Source organism: Orycteropus afer, unplaced genomic scaffold (genome assembly GCF_000298275.1).
Source record: "Orycteropus afer afer isolate SDZICR_OR568_19922 unplaced genomic scaffold, OryAfe1.0 scaffold00267, whole genome shotgun sequence".
NCBI classification, from domain to species: Eukaryota; Metazoa; Chordata; class Mammalia; order Tubulidentata; family Orycteropodidae; genus Orycteropus; species Orycteropus afer.
Genome location: NW_006921854.1, coordinates 3000603 through 3028054, shown reverse-complemented (window position 1 = coordinate 3028054; position 27452 = coordinate 3000603). Strand labels below are relative to the sequence as shown.

At 40.7% G+C, this 27452-nt stretch overlaps 1 protein-coding gene across 1 annotated transcript in view; it reads right to left on the bottom strand.

Annotated features, from left to right (window-relative positions):
* ERP44 (endoplasmic reticulum protein 44) overlaps positions 1 to 27452 on the bottom strand; it is an 82601-nt gene that overhangs the window by 28761 nt on the left and 26388 nt on the right. The window contains exons 5-8 of the mRNA XM_042782236.1: positions 16238 to 16422; positions 15115 to 15230; positions 3622 to 3679; positions 1658 to 1774 (exon numbers count right to left, since the gene is read on the bottom strand). Of these exons, the coding sequence (XP_042638170.1) occupies positions 1658 to 1774; positions 3622 to 3679; positions 15115 to 15230; positions 16238 to 16422 (476 nt within the window). The remainder of the gene's footprint in view (positions 1 to 1657; positions 1775 to 3621; positions 3680 to 15114; positions 15231 to 16237; positions 16423 to 27452) is intronic.

Sequence of the window (27452 nt, the reverse complement as noted above, 5' to 3'; positions counted from 1 at the left end):
AGATTGCCCCATCTTCCTTCCGAGGAGTGGCTGGTGGGTTTGAACTGCCAGCCTTCTGGTTAGCAGTCAAGTGCCTTAGGCACTATGCTACCAGAGCTCCACTAGGTAACCAAAACAGATGTGAACTAATGACTTTTCACACTGAGGGGAATGTAAAGTGTGACCACCAATTTGGCAAACTGTTTGGTAAGTAAGCTGAATATATGTGTGCCCGGTGACCCAGTAATCCTACTCACAGCCAAGAGAAATGTGCAATACATTCAGGAAGAGAAATATAAAAGGAACAATGCTCACAGCAGCACTATTCACAACAGTGAACAAGTGGAAGCAATCACATGTCCACTGACAGCAGAATGGCCAAATTGTGGTATACTCCCTGAGTGAACTGCAGCTTTACGCAAAATGAATTAATCTCACAAACATAAAGTGGGCTGAAATAAGCCAGAACAAAAGAGTATGACTGCATTTGAGGTTCAAAAACAGGCAAACCTTTTGAGAGTCCTGCTCAAAATCAGCATGGTGGCTGTGAGGACAGAAGGATGATGACTGGGAGAGGGACAAGGGGTTTGGGCGATATTCTGTTTCTGACCTAGATCAGGGCTGGCAATTGACAGTCTGTGGGTCAAGTCTGGCCTGTTGATTTTGTAAGGCCTGCAAGCTAAGAATGGTTTATACATTTGTTTTCAAATGATGGAAAAATATTTTCAAAATAGTAATGTTTCGTAACATGTAAAAATTAAACGTGCCCATAAGTAAAGTTTTATGAAAATACAAGTACTTTCATCTGTTTAAATATCACATAAGGCTACTTTTGCATTCAGCTATGAAGTTGACTAGTTGCAAGAGACACTGTATGAACTGCAAGTCTAAAATAATTTCATTCCGGCCTTTTATGGAAGATATTTTCCAACCCCTGACTAGGTAGTGATTATATGGGTGAGTTTACTCTGTGATAATTTTTGAGATGTACACTTAATATCTGAGCTGTACACTTAAAATTTGCATGTAATAAAAAGGTTTTGCATTCCTAGACCTTTCAAAACCCATTTTGAAAATGAAATGGCCAGTCTGGCATCAATGAAATGAAAGCTATGTTTCCAATAGAGTAGAGAAAAAAACAAAAACAAAGGTAGCTCACAGAACTCCCCCTTGTACGTGCCTCCTCCAGTCTCTTGGGTGTTTGTGGGCACCTGTAAGTCTTTGGGTAGGCTTTATTTCAGGGTGTGGATGACTGACTGAGATTAGTTACGTGGTCACTGGTAACTGGTTTCATGATTCACAATAAAAAAGACAACACAACTTCTCTCTTTTAGGATCGGTGGGGATCAGAACAATCTTTTTGTGGTAAAAGATAATTCCCTGGGTGTAATTATTTGTAACTAAAATCTTCAGGACATTGCTTCTAAAACAAGGGTCCTCAAGCGAGGATGGATGTCAGAACCTGAGAGGTACTTTCAAACTCACTTTCTCGGCTGTGGTGAACCACTGTTATTGCTGGGAGTGTAACAGTGGGTTCTGAGGCCTATATTATGGCAATAGCTATGGTCACCCTATGCATTTTTACAACTGGTAAGTTTGTTGAAATAGATGGGTGGAGGACGGTTGCTCTTTCAGAAATCTGAATTAAAAATAGTAACACATATTAGAAAGCCCATACCTCTCCATTCTCAAATGTTATTTCTCGAACAAGAGGAACACATTTATCTTGAATCCAATTGAAAGTCAGGTCAAAATTTGTCATAGATCCCAAGTACACCATATCTGGAGCAGAAAGCTGTTGCCAAAACAGAAACAAACAAAAGAGTTAAACTAATCTGTGTTAGCAAAAAAACGCATGAGTAAATCCATCTATGGGTCTAGAAAATCTATAGAGGACATAACAGAAACATTACACATGGAACTTTGGAACTTCTGAGAAGAAGGGCTATAGCCAGTGAATAGCTGATAACTCTGTGATTACCAGGGACCAGATTATCCAACCTGTGATGTGTAAGCCTCCTGCTTTTCCTTGGACTTAGGTCAGTTAGCTATTTAACTGAATTAACTGAATGATTCTTTGAAGCTGAAAATGTTAAAGAAAATTTGGAGACATCCAGTGAAAAAGCCTTGAAAAATACAAGATGTCTATAAATCTAAGGCATATCCATCTCTCCTATCAACCACTGCCATCCAGTTGATCCTGGCTCACAGTGCCCCATAGGACAGAGGAGAAATGCCACATAGGGTTTCCAAGGTGGTCCATCTTTACGGAAGCAGATTGCCTCCTCTCTCTCCTGCAGAGAGGGTGGGGTGGCGGGTTCGAACCACTGACCTTCTGGTTAGCAGGCCAATGCTTTAACCACAGCACTTCAGAGCTGCCCTCTCTACTATTAGCTGTTTCTGCATTCACTCAAAATTGATATTTTAAGTTGCCTAAATTTGATGGTAATAAAAATAGCTAACACTCAGTCCTCACTGTGTCTGAGCATTATTGTAAGCACTTTATGTGTGCTGATGCCTTTAATCCTTACAACACCAACACGAGGCAGGTACTATTATTGTTATCATCCCTACTTTTACTAATGAAGAAACTGAAGCACAGAGAAGCTAAGAATCTTTTCCAGTTTCCAAAGTTACACACCTAGTTATGTAGTATATTAGACATTCAAACCCAGATCGTCTGATCCTGGAGCTGTACCCTTAACCATCACATTGCAGGATGAGATGCTGTCCCAGATTCTTACAATCGAGGGATGTTTGGCTGCTAACCAAAATGTTGGCAATTGGAACCTACCCCAGCAGCTCTTCAGGAGAAAGACCTGGCAGTCTGCCCCATAACAATTACAGCCTAGAAAACCCTATGGGGAAGTTCTCCTCTGTCACATGGGGTCACTACAAGTTAAAACAATTCGATGGAACCTAACAAGAGATGGCAATGCTAGGTAAGCGGCCACTAAAGACAGGCTCTGAATTCAGAGAAGTAAATGAGCTTCCCAAACAACACACTGACATTCGACCACGTAAAAGTGACACCTTTGGTGTGTCAAAAAAAACTGTCACCAATATTAAACTGAAAATTATGAACTGAAAAGTATCTACAGATTTCTATTTCCATGTATACAAAAAAAAAAAAAAAAAAAAAGCTGTGACGGATCTTTAGATCATTTCAGGAAGCCATAACTTCACCTCTTAGTTGTGGCTTCCATAATCTGGGACTGACCAGCTGCTTCAAGATTAAACACACTGAACTTCTTAGCCCGAGGGTTAAAAACAATCTACCTGCTCCTTAACATCAATAAACTTATACCTTGGAAGATCTGGGAGCTGGGCTCATACAATACAGGTAGGAGTGAACTTTCTTCTTCCTTTCTTTTTTAATTTAGGGTCCAGACTGAATGCAGAACCGAGAGATGGAAAAGGCGTAAGAGCCAGAAGGCCCCAACCTCAGCTCTGCCACTGACACTAACTGCCTCTGTTTTCCCAGCTTTATTTGTAAAGGTTTTTACTAGGCAAGATGATGCCTTGAGGTTCTTTTCCATTCTAAAATTTTACGATTCCATGAACATTAATATAAAACTATATATTTATTATACATTTATCTAAAGTATACATAAAGTTATATACTAAGAAATAGCAATTTACCATTGGTGGTTTGTAGATTATGTTGTCTCCACTATATCTTTCTGGTTTTGAAACAGACCTAATAAGAAGAGAGAAAAAATAAAGGTACTTTTTAGGAAATCAGTGATAGTAACATACCTGAATTAACCATATTTGGCTGGGCATTTTGCAATAGATGAATTCTAATGACTTGAAATATATATTTGTCCATCATCTTTCCTATTTATAAGATTACACAATACCAAGAAAAGCATGTATTTAAGGAAAGTAACACTATACAAAATTGTTAAAGGAAATTTTGGTTAGCTGTTTTGGTAACTCAGTATTTTATGTTTGGGTTGGCAGTTTTCACACTAAAAACCTGTTTTTGACCCCATAATGTTTTCCAAGAAATTGGGGGTGAGGGCCATTGAGTGGTTCACATAGGAGAGTGAAAAAATAATTACACACACACACACACACACACACAGTTTGTTTCACTTGCAAGACAGACTCAATCCTTTTCTATGTTTTACTGTTAACAACAAAAACTAAAAAAAAAAAAAAAAAAGATGAACTGAAATAACCACCATCACTAGAATATAGTTCCACAAGTAAGTAATTTTTTGTTTTGACTTTTGTCTCCTGTGCCTAGCACAATATATGGCATATAATACGAATATGTGCTCAGTGAGTATTTGGTGAGTGAATTTTATAACAAATTCTAATTCAAGTAAGCACCTTTCTCTGTGAATTATTTTTAGATTAATTGAACACTGATTTGTCTAGTTTCTGACTATAGGAAGGAGATGCTAACTTAGATTGATGACAGAAAGAATATGCTCCATTAATTAATTGATTGATTAACTCAGTAACTATTTACTACATGGCTCCTTTGTTCCAAGCACAGTCTTTACACTGGGCAGACGGCAAAACAAAACTGACAAAGCCCTTGCTCTCATGGAGCTTCATTTTGGTAGAGAAAGAAAAGCAAACAGATGTATATACCCTGGGTAGTGAAACGTACTATGAAAATAGTAAGTGGAATAAGGGGCTACAGAATGGCAAACAGGAGGTGAGGGTACTACTTTTCATAAGGCTATGAGGGAAGGTCCTGCTGATGATCTATCTGGGAGAAGTACTTCCAAAGAGAGCGTACAGTGAGGGCAAAGGTTCTGCTGCAGAAATGTGCTTGCAGGCTTTGAGGAAAAGCAAGGTGGTCAGTATGGCTGGAAAGCAATAATGCAAAAAGCATAGCAGTACATTTCCTCCGTTATTTATATATTGGTCTTCAAAACATACCATGGGGAAGTAGGCAAGATGGCAGACTAGGGATACCCTCTACAATGAAGACCCAAGAAACTAAGTGAAACAGATACAGATGATAATCCTGGAACCCTGAGATTCAAAGGAAAGGATAAAGAAGTAGATCAAATTATCAATTAGAAGAAGAAACTGACTGAAAACAGCAAACAAGGAGACCTACAGAACAGTGAATTCTCAACTGGCCCAGCCAGGATGGTCATTTTGAATTACAGAAAGCAGCATTCCGATCAGGGCAGGAATCAGATAACTGGTTCAGTTCAGCCAGGAATGTATCAGCTCCCATACCAGTGGCCCGTTACCGAAGAGGTATGATCTCTCCCTTACGCTTCACACCCTCCCCATGACCAGAAGTATGGCCACCCTCAGGAACTTGCTGGCCAGTGACAGTCCCCCTACAGCACCTGCCCTGCCTGGTGGGCAGCCTGGCCCACCTGCACCACTACCCCACTGGTCCCCCTCTGTTTTGCTTCCTTGGTGGCCTGAGGCTCTCTCATGGAACAAGCAAGGCATGCACATTAGCGCTAATAAAATAGGCAAGGTGCATTTCTGCGGAAAAGGGGCTGCATGCTGCCACCTCCTTGTTTGGAGATGCACACTCCTGCAGATCAGGCCCTCTGACCACTGCACAGCCAGCGAGCAGCCACCAAGGACCAGGTGCTCTGCTGCCTGCTGCCTGCTGCCCCAGCTTTCCCTTCCTTTTTTCTCTTGTCTTCTTTTATTCCAGCCTCTTTTTCTCTTCTCTTGTTTTTGTTTTAATCATTTTCTTGTTTCTCCTTTTTTTCTCTTCAGAAAATTCTATCCATTTATTTTTTTTGCCCTATGCGGCAGGAGGCAGCAACCACATGCACACTATCTGATTATACCCCTCCCTCCTGCTGCCACACACTGGGCAAGTGCCACCACCCTCTCCTGCACCGCTTGATTGATGACAGCATTCAACACCAGCCCAGCCTGCCCTCAGCTGCTCTACACAAACAGGGAATAGTGAACTGAGCACACATTTCAGCCTCTGCCACACCTACCAGGAGAGAGGTGGTGAGAGTCTAAGTGCTGCCAAACTAGCAAGCAGATTAGCATACCTGGTCTGCTTGCCCAAATATATCAAACAAAAATAAAGCAAAAACTTGGGTGAAACACAAATACAATAACCACAATGTCTCACAGACAACCATAGATCACACAAAGATACAAGACAAGGTGGCTCAAACAAGTAGCCAAAATACAGAGCCAGAAAATTTTCCTGAGGAAGAAATCATATTGGAACTACCTGGTAAGATATTTGAAATAATTATATTTAGGTCTCATCAACAGATCAAGAAAAAGATCATCAAGGGAAATACAGACAAAATCAAGGAAAACACAGACAAAAACTCTAGAAGAATTCAATTAAAAAATTACAAGAAAAAACTGATAAAATAAATGGAAAACTAGAAAGCATACAAAAACAGCAAATAGAAATCCAGAGGATTAATATTAAAGTTTCAAAAATACATAATGCATTGGAAGGACAAAGGAATACAACTGAGTTAAAAAAAGACAGAATTAGTGAAATTGAAGACAAATCTCTCAATACTAAGCTCTAACAGGAACAATTGGAAAAAATAAGGAAAAAAAAAAGAAAAAACACTAAGAATTATGTAGCACACCATCAAGAAAAATAACTTATGTGCAATTGGAATTCCAGAACAGCATGAGACCGGGCGGGGGGGAAGAAATTTTCCCTATTACAAAAGATGAGATGATATGCAGTCAAAAAGCTCAACAAACCCCAAATAGGATAGACCAAAAGCAAATCACCAAGACATACCATAATCAAACTTTCCAAAACCAAAAACAAAGAAAGAATCTTCAGAGCAACTTAGAAAAACAAAGTTACTTACAAAGGAGAACAAACAAGACTAAGCTCCGATTTCTCAGCAGAAAGCATGCAGACAAGAAGGCAAATGGGATGTCATATACAAAAGAAAGGAAAAAAAAATTCCAACCAAGAATTTTATGTCCACCAAACTCTCCCTCAAATACAATGGTGAAATTAAGACACATCTAGATAAACAGAATGTAACAGAATTTGTGAAAACCAGACCAAACTTACAAGAAATACTAAAGGGCATCCCTCAGAGAACTGATAAAGGAAGATAATAACCTGAGATTAAGACACATGGCAATATCACCAAGAAATCAATCCAGATACAGAAGTACTCACGATTAAATAAACCTACAAAACTGAAAATAGGGAACCAGAGTTATCAATTTGTAGATGATCTCAAATACAAAACAAAAAGAGGGAATAAACGGTGTAGTTACAGAACTTTCAAATGGAGAGGAAGTCAAGATGATATCCACATAGAAATTATCAGCATCAATGCACAAACCGCAAAATGACATCCATATCTACAGAAAATTACACTGAATTTAAATGGATTCCATTCACTAGTCAAGAGAGAAAGTAACAGAATGGATAAGAAAACATGACCCATTAATACACTGTCTACAGGAGACACACCTCAGAGACAAAGACAAAAATCGGCTAAAGTCAAAGGATGGAAAACACATCAAGCAAATGGCAACCAAAGAAAAGCATGAGTGGCAATACTGATCTATGGCAAAATAGACTTGAGGTAAAAACCAGCACACAATACAAAGGCGACTACATGACGATTAAAGGGCCAATCCAACAAGAGGGAATAACCATGGTTCCTATCTATCTATGCACCCAATGGAAGAGCCCCGAAATACACAAGTCAGACTCAAATACACCTTCTCAATAAAGACAGGACAACATGAAAGAAACTCAAGAAAGATACATTAGAACTAAACAATACAATAAACCAATTTGATCTCATGACCTATAAAGAATACTCCATCCAATGACAGCACGATACACATTCTTTTCCAGTACACATGGAACATTCTTCAAAGTAAGCCATTATCAGGTCACAAAGCAAGCCTCAATAAATTTAAAAACAATGAAATACTACAAAGCATCTTCTCAGATCACAATGCTATATAAAATTAGGAATCAATGACATGGAAAAAAAATCAAATACATGTAAACTGAATAACATCCTGCTTAAAAATAAATGGGTAGTAAAATGTGAGTTATCAACATAGTGGCACTGAGGAAGAGGAAGACAGAGAAAGGTGTGTGAAAGGTACAGACAGCAAAGATGACCCTTTTGAACATACAGTACTGTGTTGTCAGGGAAGACAAACTTTGACATATAGGCAGATAGATGGGTGGACAGGCTGAACTATTAGGTATGACCATGCAGGGGGGAGTGTGCCCAAGACCATGTACAGGGTTGGCAGACAATGTTTCTAAAAGTGTGTTTGTATGTTCTGTAAGAATTGCCAGGTATATAGCAGAGCTGACAAGAGACAAGGTTGTAGCCACTCCTTGGCCACAGCCAGCTACCCAGAGGGAGCGAGTAGCTGGACCTGTGTGTGGGCTTGGGACCATGGTCTCAGGGGACATCGAGTTCAATTGCCATAACACACTACACAAAATATTGTTCCACCTCCTACTTTGGCGAGTAGTGACTGGGATCTTAAAAACTTGCAAGCAGCCATCTAGATGCAACGATGGGTCTCTCCTCACCCAGAGCAAAGAAGAAAGAAGAAAACCAAAGTTCAAGCGACTGGTATACCATGCGACTCAGCCTATACGACTATGAGGCCAGAAGAACTCGATGGTGCCTGGCTACCACTGTCAACCACTCGGTGGGGGATCTGTGTAGGAGAGCCTGGATAGAGTGGGAGAACAATGTGGAACAAAACTCAACATCATTTGGAAAAAAAAGGGGGGGGGGGCAAGGTTTGCTGGTCTCACAGAGCCTGATGGAACCACTGAGACTATGGCCCCTAGCTGCCCTTCAGGTCTGGAACTGAACCCACTCCTGTGGCTTCCAGCCAAACAAAAGACAGGCATATGAGCTGAACATTTACAACACGTAGATACGCTTCCTGGAGAAATCAATCATGGGAGAAGAGAAGTGCTGTGTATGCACAAGGAGACAGCTCAGGGGGCAAGAGTGCATGGGAGGGAAGGACACAGGGAAGAGGTAACTATGGGGAGGAGGTGGGAAGGGACCTGTTGCATTGTGGTTAAGTTGTAGTCAATGTCATGAGACAAAGTGTATGTGAGCTGCTGTATGGAAAGTGAATTTGCTCTGTAAACTTTCATCCAAATCACAGTAAAAAATTGTTTTTTTAAATTAATGAGTAATAGAAAAAATTAAAAATGAAATGAAAAATTCCTTGAATCTAGTAAGAATGAAAACACAACATACCAAAATCTTTGGGGCACAGCAAAAGCAGTGCTCAGAGGACAATCACAGCAATAAACACACATCAAAAAAGAAGGAAGAACTGAAATCAACACCTTAATTCAACATCTCCAATGAGAAAACAATAGCAAAAAAGCCTACTAACCAGAAGAAAGGAAGTAACAGAGCAGAAATAAATGGACCAGAAAAGAGAAAAAGAACAGAAAGAATTAACAACAGTAGAAGCTGGTTCTTTGAAAGGGTTAGTAAAATTAATAAACCACTGGCAAATTTAACAAAGGAAAAGAATATACAAATAACACTGATTACAAATAAAATGGGTGATGTCATAAAAGAATCAACTTACATAAAAAGGATAACAGAATATTAATACTACAGTAATAACACAGTAATAACATACAGTAATAAGTATAGTAATAACACACTTCAACCAATTTGAAAATCTAGAAGAAATGGACAAATTTTAAGAAACAACTAGCTAACCAAACTAACAAAATTTGAGGCAGAAAGTTTTCAGAGGCACCGAACAAAACAAGAAATTGAACAGATCATAAAAAATCTCCCAATAACAAAACTCCCGGTCCAGACAGCTTCACTGGTAAATAATACCAGATATTCAGAAAAGAGCTGACATTAATTCTACTCAAACTATTCCAGAACACCGAAAAGGATGGAATACTCCTGAATTTCTTCTATGAAGCAAGTACCACCCTGATACCAAAGCCAGGCAAAGATACCACTAAAAAAGATACTGACCAATATCCCTAAATATCAATAGACCAATACTCCTCATGAACAGAGACACAAAAATTCCTGTAAAATCCTAGTCAAAAGAATCCCACAACATATTAAAAAATAATATATCATGACCAAGTGGGATTCATACCAGGTATGCAAGCATGGTTTGCCATTAGAAAAGCAATCAATGTAACCCACCACATAAATAAAACAAAAGAAACGAACCACATGACCGTATCAACTGCTGCAGAAGGGGCATTTGACAAAATCCAACACTCATTGCTGATAAACAACACTTTACAAAAGGAGTAGAAGAGAAACTCCTCAACATAATTAAGGGCACATATACAAAACCAACAAGCAACATTATTCTCAATGGAGAGAGAGACTGGAAGCATTCCCCTTGCAAACGGGAACCAGACAAGGATGCCGTTTATCACCACTCCTATTCAATAGTGTTTTGGAAGTCCTAGCCAGAGCAATAAAGCAAGAAAGGGAAAGAAAAAGGCATCCAAATTAGCGAAGAGGTAAAACTTTATTTGCAGATGATATGATCATGTACGTGGAAAATCCCAAAGACACAATGAGAAAAATATTGGAATTGATAGAAGGATTAGCAAAGTGGCAGGACACAAGATCAACATACCAGTTAGTCAGATTCCTCTACACTAACAAAGAAAACTCTGAGAAGGAAAGGAAAACAATACCATTTATAATAGCTACCAAAAAGATAAAATACTTAGGAATAAATCTAACCAGAGATACAAACCCACTGCCATCGAGTAGATCGACTCACAGCAACCCCACAGAACAGAGCAGAAATGCCCCACAGGGTTTCCAAGGCTGTAAATCTTTAAGGAAGCAGATTGCCTCGTCTTTCTCCTGCAGAGTGGCTTGGGAGTTCAAACCACCAACCTGGTCAGCAGAGAGATGCTTTAACCACTATTCCACCAGAGCTCCTTAGAGATACAAAAGACCTATACAAAGAAAACTACAAAACATTGCAGCAAGAAACCAAAACCAAAGGGGGGTGGGGACCAACTCATTGCCATCAGGTCAATTCTGACTCATAGCGACCCCCACTGGGTTTCCAAGGCTATAGATCTTTACAGAAGAAGACTGCCCTATCTTTCTTCTACAGAGCAGCTGGTGGGTTTGAATCTTTTGGGTAGCAGCCAAATGCCTTAACCACTATAACACCAGAGCGCCTTAAGAAACCTACAAAAATGGAAGAACATATCATATTCATGGACAGGACGACTGAACACTGTGAAAACGTCAATACCACCAAAAACAATCTACAGATAAACTGCAATTCCAATCCAGATTCCATCATCATTCCTTAAAGAAATGGAAAAAATAAACATCAACTCTACATGGAAAGGAAAGAGACCCCAGATAAGCAAAGCACAACTAGAGAAGAACAATGTAGGAAACCTCAGCCATGGTAGTCAAAACAGCCTAGTACTGGTACAAAAAGAGATAAATAGACCAATGAAACAGAACTGAGAACACAGAGGTAAATCCACCCACCTACGGAGAGATGATCTTTGACGAAGGGCCATAACCCACTAAATGGGGAAGACAGTCTTTTTAACAAATGGTGCTGGCAAAATTGGATTATCCCTTTGCAGACAAATGAAACAGGATCTGTATCTCATAACATATACAGAAATTAAATCAAGATGGATGAAAGACTTAAATGTAAAACTTGAAATTATAAAAATGATCAAAGAAAAAAATAGGAGCAAACTTACCAATCCATGGCATACTATCAAACATATCTAAAAACATACAGACAGCAGAAAACAAACCAGATGAGTGGGACCTTCTAAAAATTAAACACTTACGCATCCAAAGACTTCACCAAAGGAGTAAAAAGAGAACCCACGACTGGGAACAAAATTGTGGCAATGATACAGCAGACAAAGGATTAATGTCTAAAATTTATAGAAAAATTTAACACCTGAATAACAAAAAGATAAATAATCCAATTAGAATATGGGCAGGAGACATGAGTAGAGTTCACCAAAGAAGACATTCAAGTGACCAACAAGCACCTGAAGAAATGCTTGGAGTCGTTACCTTTACCTTTACGGAGATGCAAATCAAAACAACAATGAGATATCATCCCACCCCAGCATTAAGGTCAAAGCAACAGAAAACAACAAATGCTGGTGAGGGTGTGCAGAGACTCAAACCCTCCTATACTGCTAGTGGAAATGGAAAATGGTACAATCACTGTAGGAAATGCCACAGCACTTCCTCAAAAAGTTGGGAACAGAAATAACGTATGATCTAGCGATTCCACAACTAAGAATATATCCTAGAGAAGTAAGAGCTGTGGCACAAATAGTTATGAGCACACCCAAGGTCATCACAGCGCTAGTCACAACAGCAAAAAGAGGGAACAACCTGACTATCCACCAATGGCTGAATGGATAAACCAACTGGTACACATACACAATGGAATACTACACAATGTAAAAGATTAACAATGAATCTGTGAAACATCTCCTAACATGGATGTGCCTGGAGGACATCATGCTGAGGGAAATCAGGCAATCACAAAAGGTCAAATACTGTATGGGAATGTTGTTGTTATGTGCCCTCGAGTTGGACCCGACTCATAGCGACCCCTCCTTGGGTTTCTGAGGCGATATCACTATGGAAGTAGATTTCCCATCTTCCTTCCGAGGAGTGGCTGCTGGTGGGTTTGAACCGCCAGCCTTCTGGTTAGCAGTCAAGTGCCTTATGCACTACGCTACCAGAGCTCCTATATGAGAATACTATTATAAATTTTGTTTTTTTGGTTTACTATTATAAAGAATCACGAAAAGGTCTTCACACAGAAAGAAATATTCTTTGAAGGTTACCAGGAATGGGAGGGTAAGGAAAGGGTACGTCACTAATTTGAAGACAGACACATACTAACTTGGGTAAAGTGAAAGGCAATACACAACAACTGGGGGGTCAGCACACAAATGCACAGGAACACACTGAAGAACACAAGACTTAACGGCAAATACCGTTACATACACAACCCTACAATAACAACAATGGTCTAGGAACAGGCACAGAGACAGACACTCAAGCTGAACAGGTGTGGAAAGGAGAATGGGACAACACCCAACAAGATGTATCAGTCTGATAGAGGACATGTCTACCCATGTATCTATATGTGCTGCAAATACATATTCTTGGCCATAACCAAACACCTTGGAGGAATGAGTCACTGGGCCTAAGGGCTCAGGACCACAGCCTCAGTGGACATCAAAGTCAACTGACACAACACAGTCCACAAAGAAAATGTTCTACATCCTACCTTGGTAAGTAGCGACTGGGGTCTTAAAAGCTCGTGAGCCGCCTTCTAAGGAGCAACTACTGGTCTCTCCCCGTCTGAAGCAAATAAGAGTGAAGAAAATCAAAGACACATGGAAACAATTAGTCTAAAGGACAGAGGACCACACGAACCTAGGCCTCCACAACCCTGAGATCAGAAGAACTAGATGGTGCCGGGCTACCACCACTGACCACTCTGAAAAGGATCACAGTAGAATGTCCCGGACAGAATGGAGAAAAATATGGAGGAAAATTCAAAATCATAAAAAAGACCAGGCTTACTGGTCTATTAGAGAATAGTGTCACCTCTGAGACTATGCCATCAAGCCTGGAACTGAGGTCACCCTATGGTTCAACTTTCAGCCAAATGAAAGACAGGCCTATAAGGTGAACAGAAACACCAAGGAAGTACTCACTGTTTAGAATAGCAAACCACAGGAGGGCTAAAGGGTAGTATCTGCCAGAGGCAAAGGTCAGAAGGCAGAAAGGGATAGAAAAGAAGGACAAATGAAAGAGGGAAATATAGGGAGGAATTGGGAAGAGTGTTGTTACATTGTGGGGACCGGAATCAATGTCACAAAACAAAATGTATATGAAACGCTGAATGGAAAACTAAGCTGCTCTGTAAACTTTCACCAAAATCACAAATGAAAAAAAAAAAAAAATGCCTACAGTAACACACACACACACACAAGCATTAAAACATGGATAAAAGCTAAAATCACAAAATGGAGGATCCACTGTACTCAAGATAGCTACTACCATTGAGCCCAACAGTTATAGGCCAATGAAAAAGGAAACATCATCCTGCATGAAGTCAAAGGATGGTTGCAATTAACTTTAATGAGAAGAGAGGGTCAAGGAGAGAACCACAAACATGATTTTATTTTAAAAAAAGGAAGCAAAACAGAAGTGATCAAAGCCAGGGAAGTCAGAAAGGCAAGCAGCAAGTAGGGAGACTCCATGTGACCTAAGCTCACTCACAGCAGAGAAAGGAAAGGGCAGCCAAGTGGCACACCCCGCAGAGGAACCGAAGAGGAGCAAGAACGAGAAAAAGCCACTGAATTCCACAATGAAGAAGTAATTTTGTGACGTGCATCAGAAGTTTCATTACATTTACAAAGGTGAAAGTCAGCTTCCAAGAGGTTAATTTTTTTTATTATTCATTAGAATTTGAGAAACTCAAGGTAGCCAAGCATAAACTAGTCTTTGAGAAAAATTTGGAATGAAAAGAAAGATATGAGATAGTTCAAGAGATAAAGAGGAAGGAATGGGAAATGGATGTTTTACGACAAGAAAAGTAGTTCATGAAAAGGGTTGGCAGGAGCAACTCACAGATCAAAGTCCTAGAGGAGTTTGAGGGGATGTTACTAGAATAGCTGTGAAGAGGTTAGCCTTGGAAAGAACTATTCCAATGAGACAGGGAAGATGGAAGACATGGTGGTGGAGAGCTGTGGAGACCCGGAGACGAATGAAGAAAACACAGCTTGTGCTATTTACTGAGAAGGGAACATGTCCTTTCAGTGGGTTGTTAACCCACCTCAGCATTTTGTCTGCCAAAGGGGGTTTACCAAATGAATTGTATGGAAGCATGAATGAGTTCACTGCTAACTGGTCTGTTCTTTTCCTCTTCCCATGTTCTAAAAGAGGATGTAATACAGAAAAGAGAATAAACAGACTTGTAAGCCCTTAAAAAGAGGCCAGATGGGCTAATCAATGTTGGTAACTTTAAGAGGAATGAGATACTCTTTGGAGGTCATCTTCAGAAAATGACCAGATATGATATGAATTTATCACGGCAGCCAAGTTGACCCACTAACATATTCTCAATTAAAACACTTACCCAAATGCAGAAAAGAAGGCACAATCATCGTGCAAAATACTTGCTACTCTTTCAAAAACTCTATAGTTGTTTGAATCCTTTTGCTCAAAATATCCAATGATATTTATTTTGCTGCGCTGTAAAATAAAGTATATAATTATTTTGCAAATATATATAGTTCTATAAACGTGCTTTTTCATTTACCCCTTATTCTGGCACCAAAGCAGCTTCAATATTGTTCACCTTTTTCCAAATGAACTATGACTACAAATACATATTTGGCTTTTAATGTTTATTCCAAAAACATGAAAGATTACACTGGGTTGAAGACAATCTTAACTGCAATCAAATATAACTATATGCATTTCCTTCTAGCATTTTATTTTAAAATACGAAGAAGTAAGAGAACTACTTAATCAGTGACAGACTTTTCCTAAATAAAGTGACTGTGATGTGAGTAATAAAGACTTTTATCTCTGACCGAGGAGCCTTGTGTCTTCTGACAGCATCCATGGAACAGCAGCCAGCTGACTAATGACCTTGTAAGTTGGGTAAAACCAAATCTCTGACCTGACAGTGAACCTAGAGAAACCAAAGCGCAACCATTTTTGCTTTTCTTAGTGTTATCTTTCAAATAGAACTTAGCATAAAAATAAAGAGGTCCGCGAAACATATTATTAAGACAGAGGGTATTTTAGAGGACAGAGTCCCTGGGTGACACAAATGGTTAAGCACTTGACTACTAATTGAAAGATAGGTGGTTTCAGTGAACACGGAAACTCAGACGAAGAGCCAACACAGGAGTGAGCAGAGCAGTTATCCTTAGGGCCTTCACTAAAGAAAATAGGAAACTAGGTTGTGTATTCTTGACCTTAACTTCTATTTTTTTATAAGTTGGGCTTCCCTTTATCCTCAATTCAAATTAGTACAACATTTACTATGTTCTATATTTTGTAATTTTAATAAAAAATTTAGCATTTCACTTGAAAACTAAGTTTAGAAAAATTCAATTCACTAAGTATGCATATGTCAAATTTATTGCAATGAACTGTGAGAGAATTCCAAATGCTTTGTTTGTTAAGAATTTGTTTACTTCAATTAAGCAGACAACGTTCATTCGGCCCAGCCAGGGTTAACAACTTACATCAAGTGTGGAGATTTCCCCCAAGTCGTGAAGTTCTTGAACAGGGTCACTTTTCTGTTGCCTGATATAATCTGCGAGAGCTTTCACTGATCGCTGACCCCTGTATTCTCTCTTCATCATCATTCCATTACGAAATAATTTGAGGGTTGGGTATTTGCTTATCCTGTATCTCTGGGCTATATCAGCTAAAAGAATGAAAAAAAAATTAACTTTACCCATGTACTTAGGAGTCTGCATGAGCCCATTAGCCCAATATTCAAAAATTAATTGCAATGAACACTTACAATTAACCAGTGAAAACTTTTGGTTTGTATCATTCTTTTTTAGGGATAAAGAAAAAATTATTGTGACTTGAGTTTACAGTGGTTAAGAAGCCAAGCTCTGGACACAGAATGTCTGGTTTTAAATCTCAAATTTGCTACTTACTGGCTATGTGAAGTCCAGAAAATTGCTCCAACTCTCCTTGCCTTAGGTTGTTATTTGGTATAAAGGGATAATAATTTCTACCACATAGGGTTGTTTCAGGGAGCTCTGGTAGCACAGTGGCTAAGGCACTTGACTGTTAACCAGAAGGCTGGCAGTTCAAACCCACAGAGGGGTCGCTATGAGTCGGGTCTGACTCAACGGCACATAACAACAACAACAACAGGGTTGTTTCAAGGATTACAAATGATAATACAAATGCATGGCACAGTAAGGTCTCAACAAATGTTTGTGATTATTATTACAGACACAATCCAGACAAGAATTAGGAGGTCCAAAATTTCAATTCTTAAAACAGGGTCATTAAAGTCACTATAAGTACTATGGGGATATCTTAGAGCATTTCATAAAAGAAAATTAAGTTAAAAGTAAAATAACCCTCAAATACTAAAATCTAACATTAGATTCTTTGCTAGTAGAAGAATTTTTAATCCTAAAGAAGCACATTTTATTTAAGATGATACATAAAAACCCAAACTCAGAAATACAAACTAAAAAATACCCTTTATTATGACTTATGGTATATTTTCTTTCAGTAGAGATTTTTGAAAAACCCAACACTCATCTTTTTTTTTTAATGCATTTTATTGAAATATAATTTATGTACAGTGAAATACACAAAGCAAAAGTGAAATGGGTCAATGCATTTTTTTTTTTTTTGCACTGTTCCCCTCCCCTCCCCTCCCACCCCTGGCAACCAACAAAGAAAGTTTCCCTCCATATATAAACCTTTCCTTGACCCTTCACAACAATGAACTAATACTATATTTGTCCTTCTGTGATTGACTTATGTCACTCAGCATAATGTCCTCCAAGTTCATCCATATTATAAGGTGTTTTGCAGACTCTACATTATTCTTTAGTGCTGCATAGCATTTCATTATGTGTATGTACCATAGTTTTGTCATTCACTCTTCTGCTATAAATCTTAGAGATAAGTCCCTTGCCAGATACGTAATTATCGGCAAATATAAATTTGTTGCTGTCATTTTTGTTATGTGCTTTTTTTGGTGTTGGTATCTTTGTTCCAAATAATTTTCTATGTTGAGCTTGTTTTGTTTATGAGTTGTGGTATCACTTCCTTCATTGCTATTGTTTTAGTATTTGCTGAATATTTTTGCTGGTCCTCTTTTTTGATGTGAAGGTTTATCATTTTTCTTTGAGGTTGCCCTTTGATTTATAGTTTTCTTCCCAAGTTTAGAACGGTCTGTTCTATCTTGTAGTTGTCTTGACTTCCCTACCATCTAGAAGTTCTACAACGACACAGTTTCTTCCCACTTTTTGTCCTCATCGAGTTGTCCTCATTTGTCAATTGATATCTCTGGTTCCGTTTACAATCTTATAGGCTTATTTACAGGAACTCTGGTAGCGTAGTGCCTAAGGCACTTGACTGCTAATCAGAAGGCTGGCAGTTCAAACCCACCAGCCACTTCTCAGAAGGAAGGTTGGGCAATCTACTTCTGTAGTGGTATTGCCTCAGAAACCCAAGGAGGGGTCGCTATGAGTTGGGTGCAACTCCATGGCATATAACAACAAAGGCTTATTTACTTTGGATACTTCCATAGCTGGGTTGGTTTCTGGGTTATATCATCATGTGTGTTACTCGTCAATTGTTGTTGGCTGTTGTTGGTTCTCTGTCCAAAGGGTTCCCTTTAGTATCTCTTCTAAGGTTGGTCTGGTTTTAACAAATTTCCTTAATTTATGCTTATCTGGACATGTCCTAATTTCACCATCATATATGAGGGACAGTTTTGCTGGGTACATAATTCTTGGTTGGAAATTTTTCTCTTTCAGGGTTGTATATATACCATCCCATTGTCTTCTTGCCTGCATGGCTTCTGCTGAGAAACCCGAGGTTAGTCTTATTGGTTGCTCCTTGTAGGTGACTTTTTGTTTTTCCCGTGCTGCTCTCATGATTCCTTCTTTGTCTTTGGTTTTGGTGAGTTTGATGATGGTATGTCTTGGTGATTTTCTTTTGGGGTCTATCCTGTTTGAGGTTCGTTGGACTTCCTGAATGGATATACTGTCATCTTTCATCATACCAGGAAAATTGTCTTCCAACAAATCTTTGACAATTTTCACTGTGGTTTTATTTGTCTCTTCCTGTTCTGGAATTGCAGTTACACGTAGGTTATTCCTTTTGATGGTATCCCACATGAACCTTAGGCGTTCTTCATGTTGTTTTGATCTTTTTTCTGATTGATCCCTTTCCAAAGAAGTGTTCAGGTATTTGTCTTCAATCTCCCTAATTCTGTCTTCCATTGATTCAATTCTGCTCCTTTGCCCATTTAATGTCTTATCTATTTCTGAAAATTTAGTACTAATCTTCTGGATTTCTGTCTGCAGATTTTGTTATCATTTCTAATTTTTCATTTATTTTGTCATTTTGTTCTTGTATTCTTTCAGAATTGTTCTAGGGTTTTCTCAGTGTTTTCCTTGATCTGTCTCTCAAGTCACTGAAGATACCTAAATATAATTCTTTTGAATTCCTTATCAGGGAGTTCCAATGCTGTGTCTTCCTCAGGAATGTGTTTTGGGTCTGTATCCTGGTCCCTTGTTTCTCCTGCTTTATCTTGCTTCTTTGTGTGGACTGTGATGCTCTGCTGTCTCTGAGGCATTGTGATGTTTTTGTGTCTACATTTAATTGGTGATTGTATGTTGGAGTGACTTGCCCATGATTTTCGTTTTCTTTGTGTGTTATCTACACAAGCAGGGTACTGTGCTCCTCTATTCGCTAGCTGACAGCACTTATACACTCACCACCTGTCTCCTTTCCTGTTGTCAGCCTCTCCTACGTCCCTGCTGACCTTGGCAAACAGAGCCTGTTCTTAGGTCCATGGAATCCAAATGAGAATGCTATCACTTTAAAATCCAAAATGGTTGTCACTTGTAAAGATTCAAAATGGCTGCCACTTATATTAAAACTTTCAAAATGGCCACACCCTCAGTCACTTTAGATATCCAAAATGGCTGCTACGTGTAAATAATCAAAATGGCTGCACCCTCTGGACAGTGGGAAGTCCACAGCTCAGGTGTCTCCCTCCTTGCTGTTTCCCTTTCTCGTCATAGGCCACTAGCGCAGGCATCCCTGCAGCCCTTGATGACCAGGGCTGATCTTTAGGTCAATTCTCAGGTCCCAACATCACTTGGGAATATTCAGGCTCTTGGTCCTGTCAGAGTAGCTGACAGCCCGCAACTCCGACCATCTCTGTACTCGTTGTTTTCGTTCAGGTTTTTCCACTAGTTGGTGCTTGATCCACTTCCGTATAGTTCTTTTCAAAGCTCCGGGCTCCAGGGTTATCTTCAGTAACTTTGTCAATTGGTTTTTCTTTTCTTTGTTGAAGAGGGTCTGTGTTGCTTGTCTGCTATTCCTCTATCTTCAACACTCATCTATCTTTAAAATTAGTGTTTATAGTCTCAAAATAACAAGCTGGGTCATAATGGATGCTGGTCTAATTTTTAAGAATCATAATCACTAAAATATAGACTTGATCAGAATGTAAAAGCCTTTAACTTTTTCTGGTGCTACTTCCAGGAGGTGGGAAATAGAAATCATTGTCTTCCAGACAGTGGAAAACTACAAGTGAAATGCCAGTCAGATGTATGAGGTTAAGAGATGGACTGGACTTTTAGAATGAAGACTACCTCAGGGAGCATTCTAAAAACTAAAAAAAACACTCACTGCCGTCAAGTCGTATCCGACTCATAGAGACCCTTTCTTGGGTTTCCGAAGTGGTATCCTACATGAAGAATGATTAACCGGTAAGAATAGGATAACATAAAAGATTAGTGGGCTAAGATATTGGTCAATTTATGAAAAAAATACAGATGGCCAACAAACACGTAAAAACACTGATGTAAATAAGAAGTTACAAATTATACCAAAACCTTTGGGACAGAGCAAAAGCAGTGCTCAGAGACCAGAAGAACCAGATGGCACCAGGTTACCACTGCTGACCCCTCTGAAAAGGATCACAATAGACAGTCCGGGGCAAAGTGGGCCTTAGAGACTGGTGGGACCTCCGAGACAACATGGATGAATCTCAAGGACATTATGCTCAGTGAAATAAGTCAAGCACAAATATTGTAAGAAACCACTATCCTAAAACATCAAGAATAAGTTTACACATAGAGGCATTCTTTGGTTATCAGGGATGGGGGGGGCAGTGAAGGAGAATCACTAACTAGGTAGTGAACTCACTGCCGTTGAGTCGGTCCCAACTAACAGCAACCTCTCCTTGGGTTTCTGAGGCAGTATCACTATGGAAGTAAACTGCCCATCCCTCTTTCTGAGGAGTGGCTGATGGGTTTGAACTGCAAGCCTTCAGGTATCAGTCAAATGCCTTAGGCACGATGCCACCAGTAAACAAGTGTTAATTATGGTGAAAGGAAAGGCAATACACAACATGAGGCAAGTCAGCACAGCGAGACCAAGGCAAAGGAAGACAATGAAGGTATAACACAATAACAACAATTATGGTAAATACGGTAAAATACACAACCCTGCACAACAGTAATAACAAACAATAATTTGTGAGTAGATACATAGGTATGGCTGTAGATATTTCTCCACACGTATTTGTAAATGCTGCATGTATATGCACATATATATAATAGAACCCATAGAGGGGGCAATTGTAGAAATTACTGTGAGACTAAATCACTGGACTTGAAGGCTAAGGACCATAATCTTGGGGGACATCTAGGTTAACTGGCAAATGCAGTTCATGAAGTTAATGATCTACATCCTAGTTTAGTGAGTAGCATCTGGGGTCTTAAAAGCAGCTATCTAAGAAGCTACTATTGGCCTCTTCCCACCTAGAGCAAAGAAGAATGAAGAAAACCAAAGATTCAAGGAAGCTGTTAGTCCCAAGGATTAATGGCCCTCCTCCAACTTGAGATCAGAACTAAATGGTACACAGCTATCACTACCGTCCACACTGACCAGGACCAGGTCCTAGTTAGAACGGATAAAAAGTGTAGAAAAAAACTCAAATTAAAAAAAAAAAACAAAAAAAACCACACTTACTAATCTGAAAGAAACTAGAGGAATCCCAAGACTACTTCCTTAAGATAACCTTCTAACTGGAAACTGAAGTCAGTCCTGGAGGTCACCTCTCAATCAAAAAATAGATGGACCTATAAAATAAACAGTAACACTAGTGAAGAATGGGCTCCTTAGAAGAGTTAACTATGTGAGACCAAAACGGCAACATTCATCTAAAATCAAAGAAGAGACGGCAAGGAGAGGCAGGGAAACGATGAATGGAAAGGAGACCCAGGAAGAACACACTGCACAGATCACAACTGATGTCACAGAACAAGTTACAGAAATTACTGACTGGAAAACTAATTTGCTATGCAAACTTTCATCTAAAGCACAATAATTTTTTTTAAGTTAAAAATTAAAACTACCTATAATATTGGAAAAACTATAAAAATTATAATTAAAAGAAAATATGAAGATTATGGCCCTGGGATACACTTCAGACCCGGGACAAGACTCATTCCCAAGGGCTGGTTTTCAACCCAACAGTACTAAGACTTACAAGCAGAACACCCAACCCAAGGCAACGCACCCACCTACTCTATGGAGATACAACCCTTGGAGCAATCAGTCACGGGCACCAGAGGGGCGGCACTCACATGGAGGGAAAGCTGGACAGACAGGAGTGCATAACTAAGAAGGGCGCGGGGTGAGGTGGTCACAGGGAAGGGAGAGGAGGAGAGTGGGTTAGGGAAAAAAATAAACTAAAAATAAACATGAAGCCCACAAAGGGAAAATATTCCCACTACGTACGTCCATAACGTAGGTCCATACTCAGTGTAAGACTGAACTAGCCTGTTGTCAGGCACCGCTGAGACGACTCCGACTCACAGCAGCCCTCCGAAGAACAGAACAGACCCCCGCCCCGTCCTGTGCCGCCTTCACCGTCGGTGCCACGTCTCAGCCCACGGCTGCAGCCACCTGTTGATCCACTTCACTGAGGGGCCGCCTCTTTTTCCCTGATTCTCCACGTCACTAAGTCCCTTTCTCCAGAGATTGGTCCCTTCAGATAACACGTCCAAAAGCTGTGAGACAAGTCTCACCACCCTCATTTCTATGGAGGCTGGCTCAAGCCTAATTGTCCAGCAGACAGTCAAAAGAATTTTTTAACCTCCAAAAAGATTTAGCAGAAAGGACATGAAATGAAGCTAGAAGGAAAGGAATTAGTCTAATAGGAAACATCCATTTTCCATTTGGTGCCCAAGGAGCAGGATGAAAACAAACATCAAGAGCACTGCCAGAGACAAGGTAAACCCTTTGACTTTAAACTTGGTGAACTAGGGGAATAACGAGAAAACAGTATGCTGGAAGCAAATATGCACGGACTACAAAAAACCAAACTCCTTGCCGTGGAGTCGGATCCGACTCATAGTGACCCCTCCTTGGGTTTCTGAGGCAGTATCACCACGGAAGTAGATTGTTCAACCTTCCTTCTGAGGAGTGGCTGCTGGGTTTGAACCGCCAGCCTTCTGGTTAGCAGTCAAGTTCAGTGCCTTAGGCACTATGCCACCAGAGCTCCTATGCAGACTAGGAGTAGAATAAAATAAGGTGGAGACAGAATCCAAACCAAACCAAATACAGGGCTAGTTGTTGTTGTTGTTATGTGCCGTCGAGTCGGCCCCGACTCATAGCGACCCCTCCTTGGGTTTCCGAGGCAGTATCACTACGGAAGTAGGATTACAGCGCCTCTACAGGACAGAGTAGAACTGCCCTACAGGGTTTCCAAGGCTGTCAACTTTTATGGAAGCAGACTGCTTCACCTTTTTCCTGTGGAGCAGCTGGTGGATTTGAACTGCCACCTTTCTGGTTAGAAGCCAAATGCCTTAAGCACTGCACCACCAGAACTCCTTGTGACACACTCTCAAAACACCCACTGCCACTGAGTTGATTCTGACTCATAGCGACCCTTCAGAACAGAGTAGCACTGCCCCACTGGGTTTCCAAGGCAATAAATCTGAATGGAAGCAGAGCAGCTGGTGGGTTCAAACCGCCAAATTTTTGGTTAGCAGCCAAATGCCTGAACCAGGGCACCACCAGAATGCCTTCCAATACAGACTCTAGAAGGTCTTAAATGCTACCTTAACGAAGGCTGAGTTGTATTCTGTATGTGGTAAGCAGCCAATGAGCAGCAGACGAGGCCTTAAAAACAGTCACCTGGCTGTGGTAGAGAGCTGGGTGACTAGCAGGCATACATTTTAACTCGATCACCAGGTGGCTCTTAGGATGGTAAGAATCACCTGGGCATGGAGCCATGCTTCTGATTCAGTGTATCTAGGGTGGAAGTGTGACTTTTCAGCAGGGAGGAGAAGCAGAATGAACCAGTTCAAAGCCCTGGGGCAAAAGTTAAAATGGAAGTCAGAGGAATTATAAATTTCAGAGGTTAACAGTTTGCTGATTGGAAAGGTAGTATTTGCATTTGCTTTTGCTTCAATGGTCACTTACTTTTCCTTGATATAATTATTTGTGTTTTCCAAATTTTCTACACACACACACACACACACACACACACATTGACACGTGCCCTTGCTTCAACTCTAGATGGCTCCGTCTGCCAGTTTGCCTGCCTCACTAATGCCCAGCAGGGTCCCAAATGGGGAGCCCGCCTCACGCTCTTTGTGTGTCCAACGGCACAAGAAGGTAGAAGATGTCCACAGGAAAGTCTTACTCTTCTGGTCCCAGGATAATGGCCACTACCGCCTATGTACCTTTTTCCAATCCCAAACCACGCTCCCACTCTAGGGAAAAAACCGAAAACCAAACAAAAAACAAAAACACAACAATAACAAAAGAAAACCTTCAATAGAAAAATTACAAAGAAAGCCTGGAAACCAATTCAGACCTCTCCCAAATTCCGTTCTATGCACATCAATTCTTCACTTTATATCTGCATGCTTTCTCTCTCTTACCACACTGTTTACGTACAGCTCTTTCAAAAGCTACCCACTTCCTAGTAAGTGAGGTTCAAGTTGCACTGGAGGGCAGACAGGTAAGAGTAATACCAGTTTGTGCGAGCCTGTGCTATCAAATCCAAGGGTGATTACAAAAGACTTTCCTCAAAAAGCTAGTGGAAGTCTGGAAGTTCCACTCTGACCAAGCAAACAACACATGCGTACATCAGTCTGGGTGCCATATAGCCTACAGCCACTGGAGGTCAGCAGAGAGCCTGGTCGCATCAGGGGCAGATGGCTGGACCTTCCAAGGCAGCATGATCACCAGGGAGAGTGAGGAATTCTACTCCTAAACTCTCCAAAGGAGGCAACTGCAGCTAAAATGAGACACGATAAAATGAGATCACCATCTAGAGTTGAAGCAAGGGTGCGTGTTAGTGTGTGTGTGCGCACATGTGTAGAAAATTTGGAAAACACAAATAATTACAATAAAAACCAAGGCCATCTGATACTGCCTCGGAAACCCAAGGAGGGGTTGCTATGAGTCGGGTTTGACTCGTCGGCACGTAACAACAACAACAACAACAGGGAAAAGCACTATTAACACTTTGGTTTATATCTTGCCGACTTTGAACAAAAGGTGCGCTGAACCAGCAGTGACATGTTTCAACTGAGATCAACTGGGGTCAGTCAAATAGGAAAGTGCCAGCATCAATACTTGCAGAATGGGTATCAGCAGCTTGAAAGAAAGTACTAGAAACAGGATTGTAACCCTCTTAACCATGACCATTACCAACACTCTCAACAGCACAGAGATCAATAATACAGTGTGGAAAAAAAAACACAAAAATCTATGACTCAGAGTTCAAAGATAATGCACAAGACTCAGACTCTAAATATGAAGTTGTTTCAGGAATACTTTTTTTATTTAAAAAAAAAAAACAAAAACACTCTATATATCTAAATAGGGGGAGCTCTGGTGGCATAGTGCTTAAGGCATGTGACTGCTAACCAGAAGGCTGGTTAGCACCAGCCACTCCTTGGAAGGAAGATTGGGCAATCTACTTCCATAGAGATACCGCCTTGGAAACCCAAGGAGGCGTTGCTATAAGTCGGATCCGGCTCAACGGCAGAGTTTGTTTTTATCTTGGTTTAAGTAAGTCTAAAATAGTTCATAGTAGGTATAAAATATTCTGAGTGATGAGAAAGCCATTGTGTTGCAGTTCAATTTTTTTACTCAGTTTTTTTCTGATGTAATCTACCTTCTCGGTTTGTTGGGAGATAATGATAATCAACTGAAAGTACTTAAACCATAGTACTCACAAAACCCACGCTTTGTAAATGCTAGCTACTACTTCTTCCTTATTCACCCGCTAAGCAGCAATTATGACTGAGTATCACCTGGGTGCTAGGCACCATTCCCTCGTGGGGAGAGGAGGGTGAGGGGACCAGACACCCCCTCTCAGAGTTAATGGGGAGAGGAGGGTGAGGGGACCAGAAACCCCCTCTCAGAGTTAATGGGGAGAGGGGGGTGAGGAGACCAGACACCCCCTCTCAGAGTTAATGGGGAGAGGGGGGTGAGGGGACCAGACACCCCCTCTCAGAGTTAATGGGGAGAGGGGGGTGAGGAGACCAGACACCCCCTCTCTCAGAGTTAATGGGGAGAGGAGGGTGAGGAGACCAGACATCCCCTCTCAGAGTTAAGATTTCTTAATGTCACCACTGGTGCTGCTGCCGCCACAGCTGCCACTCCTGTTTCCACCAGAATCTTACATGAAATTCTTATAACTCTCCATATATTAACACATGTACCTAGAAGATGTACCAATCTGGATTTCCCTTAGTACAGACTCATGACCCGCTATAAGTCATACATTTCTTCGCCAGAGATGTGGAGTTTCCTTTCATCGGTTGTGGTAGTTCAGTTTATGTGTCAACTTGGCTGGGCCTGGCTGAGTGGCTGGGCAGCCGGATGTAGTATTCCCCATGATGAGACTGGTCATCAACTCCATGGTGGAATCTATTGGGAGCAGCTGAGTAGCTGCCTTAGGGAATATGGTCTGCTTCCTGTATATAAGCAGAAGCCTTGGGGAATGGTCTCTAGCCTATGACACGCTTGGACCCTGCATGTCATTCATACCTGTGTCATTCACTGTTCAGCAGCCTTGCCATGCTCTGCCAACCTTGGGACTTACAATGGACTTAAATTAATGGCCTGCCATGTGGTTTGGTAATGTCGGGACTGTGCCTTTTTACTTGTCAACCTTGGGTTTGTTAGCCTCAGCAGCCAGCAGCTGTCTGAGTGAAGCAAAGCCTCCAGCTCCAGTGGGCCGGGAGCAGGAGGCAGAGCTGCAACTCAAGGTTGAGGGGCTTTCACGCAGCTCCTAGAGCCTGGCACTTCGAACTTGGACTTAAACCTCCAAATTGCAAGAATAAACTCCTGTTTGTTAAGGCCATCCCATTTGTGGTACATTCTTGTCAGAGCGGCCCTAGGGAACCAGAACATAGGCCCTCCAGATGGGAGAAGCTGAGAGGGTGACTGTCAGCTCTGTGACAAAAATGGCCCTCAGCACCCCCGTCCCCATGTACAATGAGTGAGGATACCTGCTATACTACCATCGCAAGAATATCAATAGCCTCTGGGGGAGGGAAGGAGCTGTCCCTTAAGATTTCTTCTCTGGAGTCACTTGTCTTTTTTCCCCCCGAGATTCTTCTTCTAATCCCCCTGACTTCTTTTTCCTTTTTCTCTTCCTGTTCTCCTTTTACCTTGTCTGCTTCCTACATTAAATACAGCATA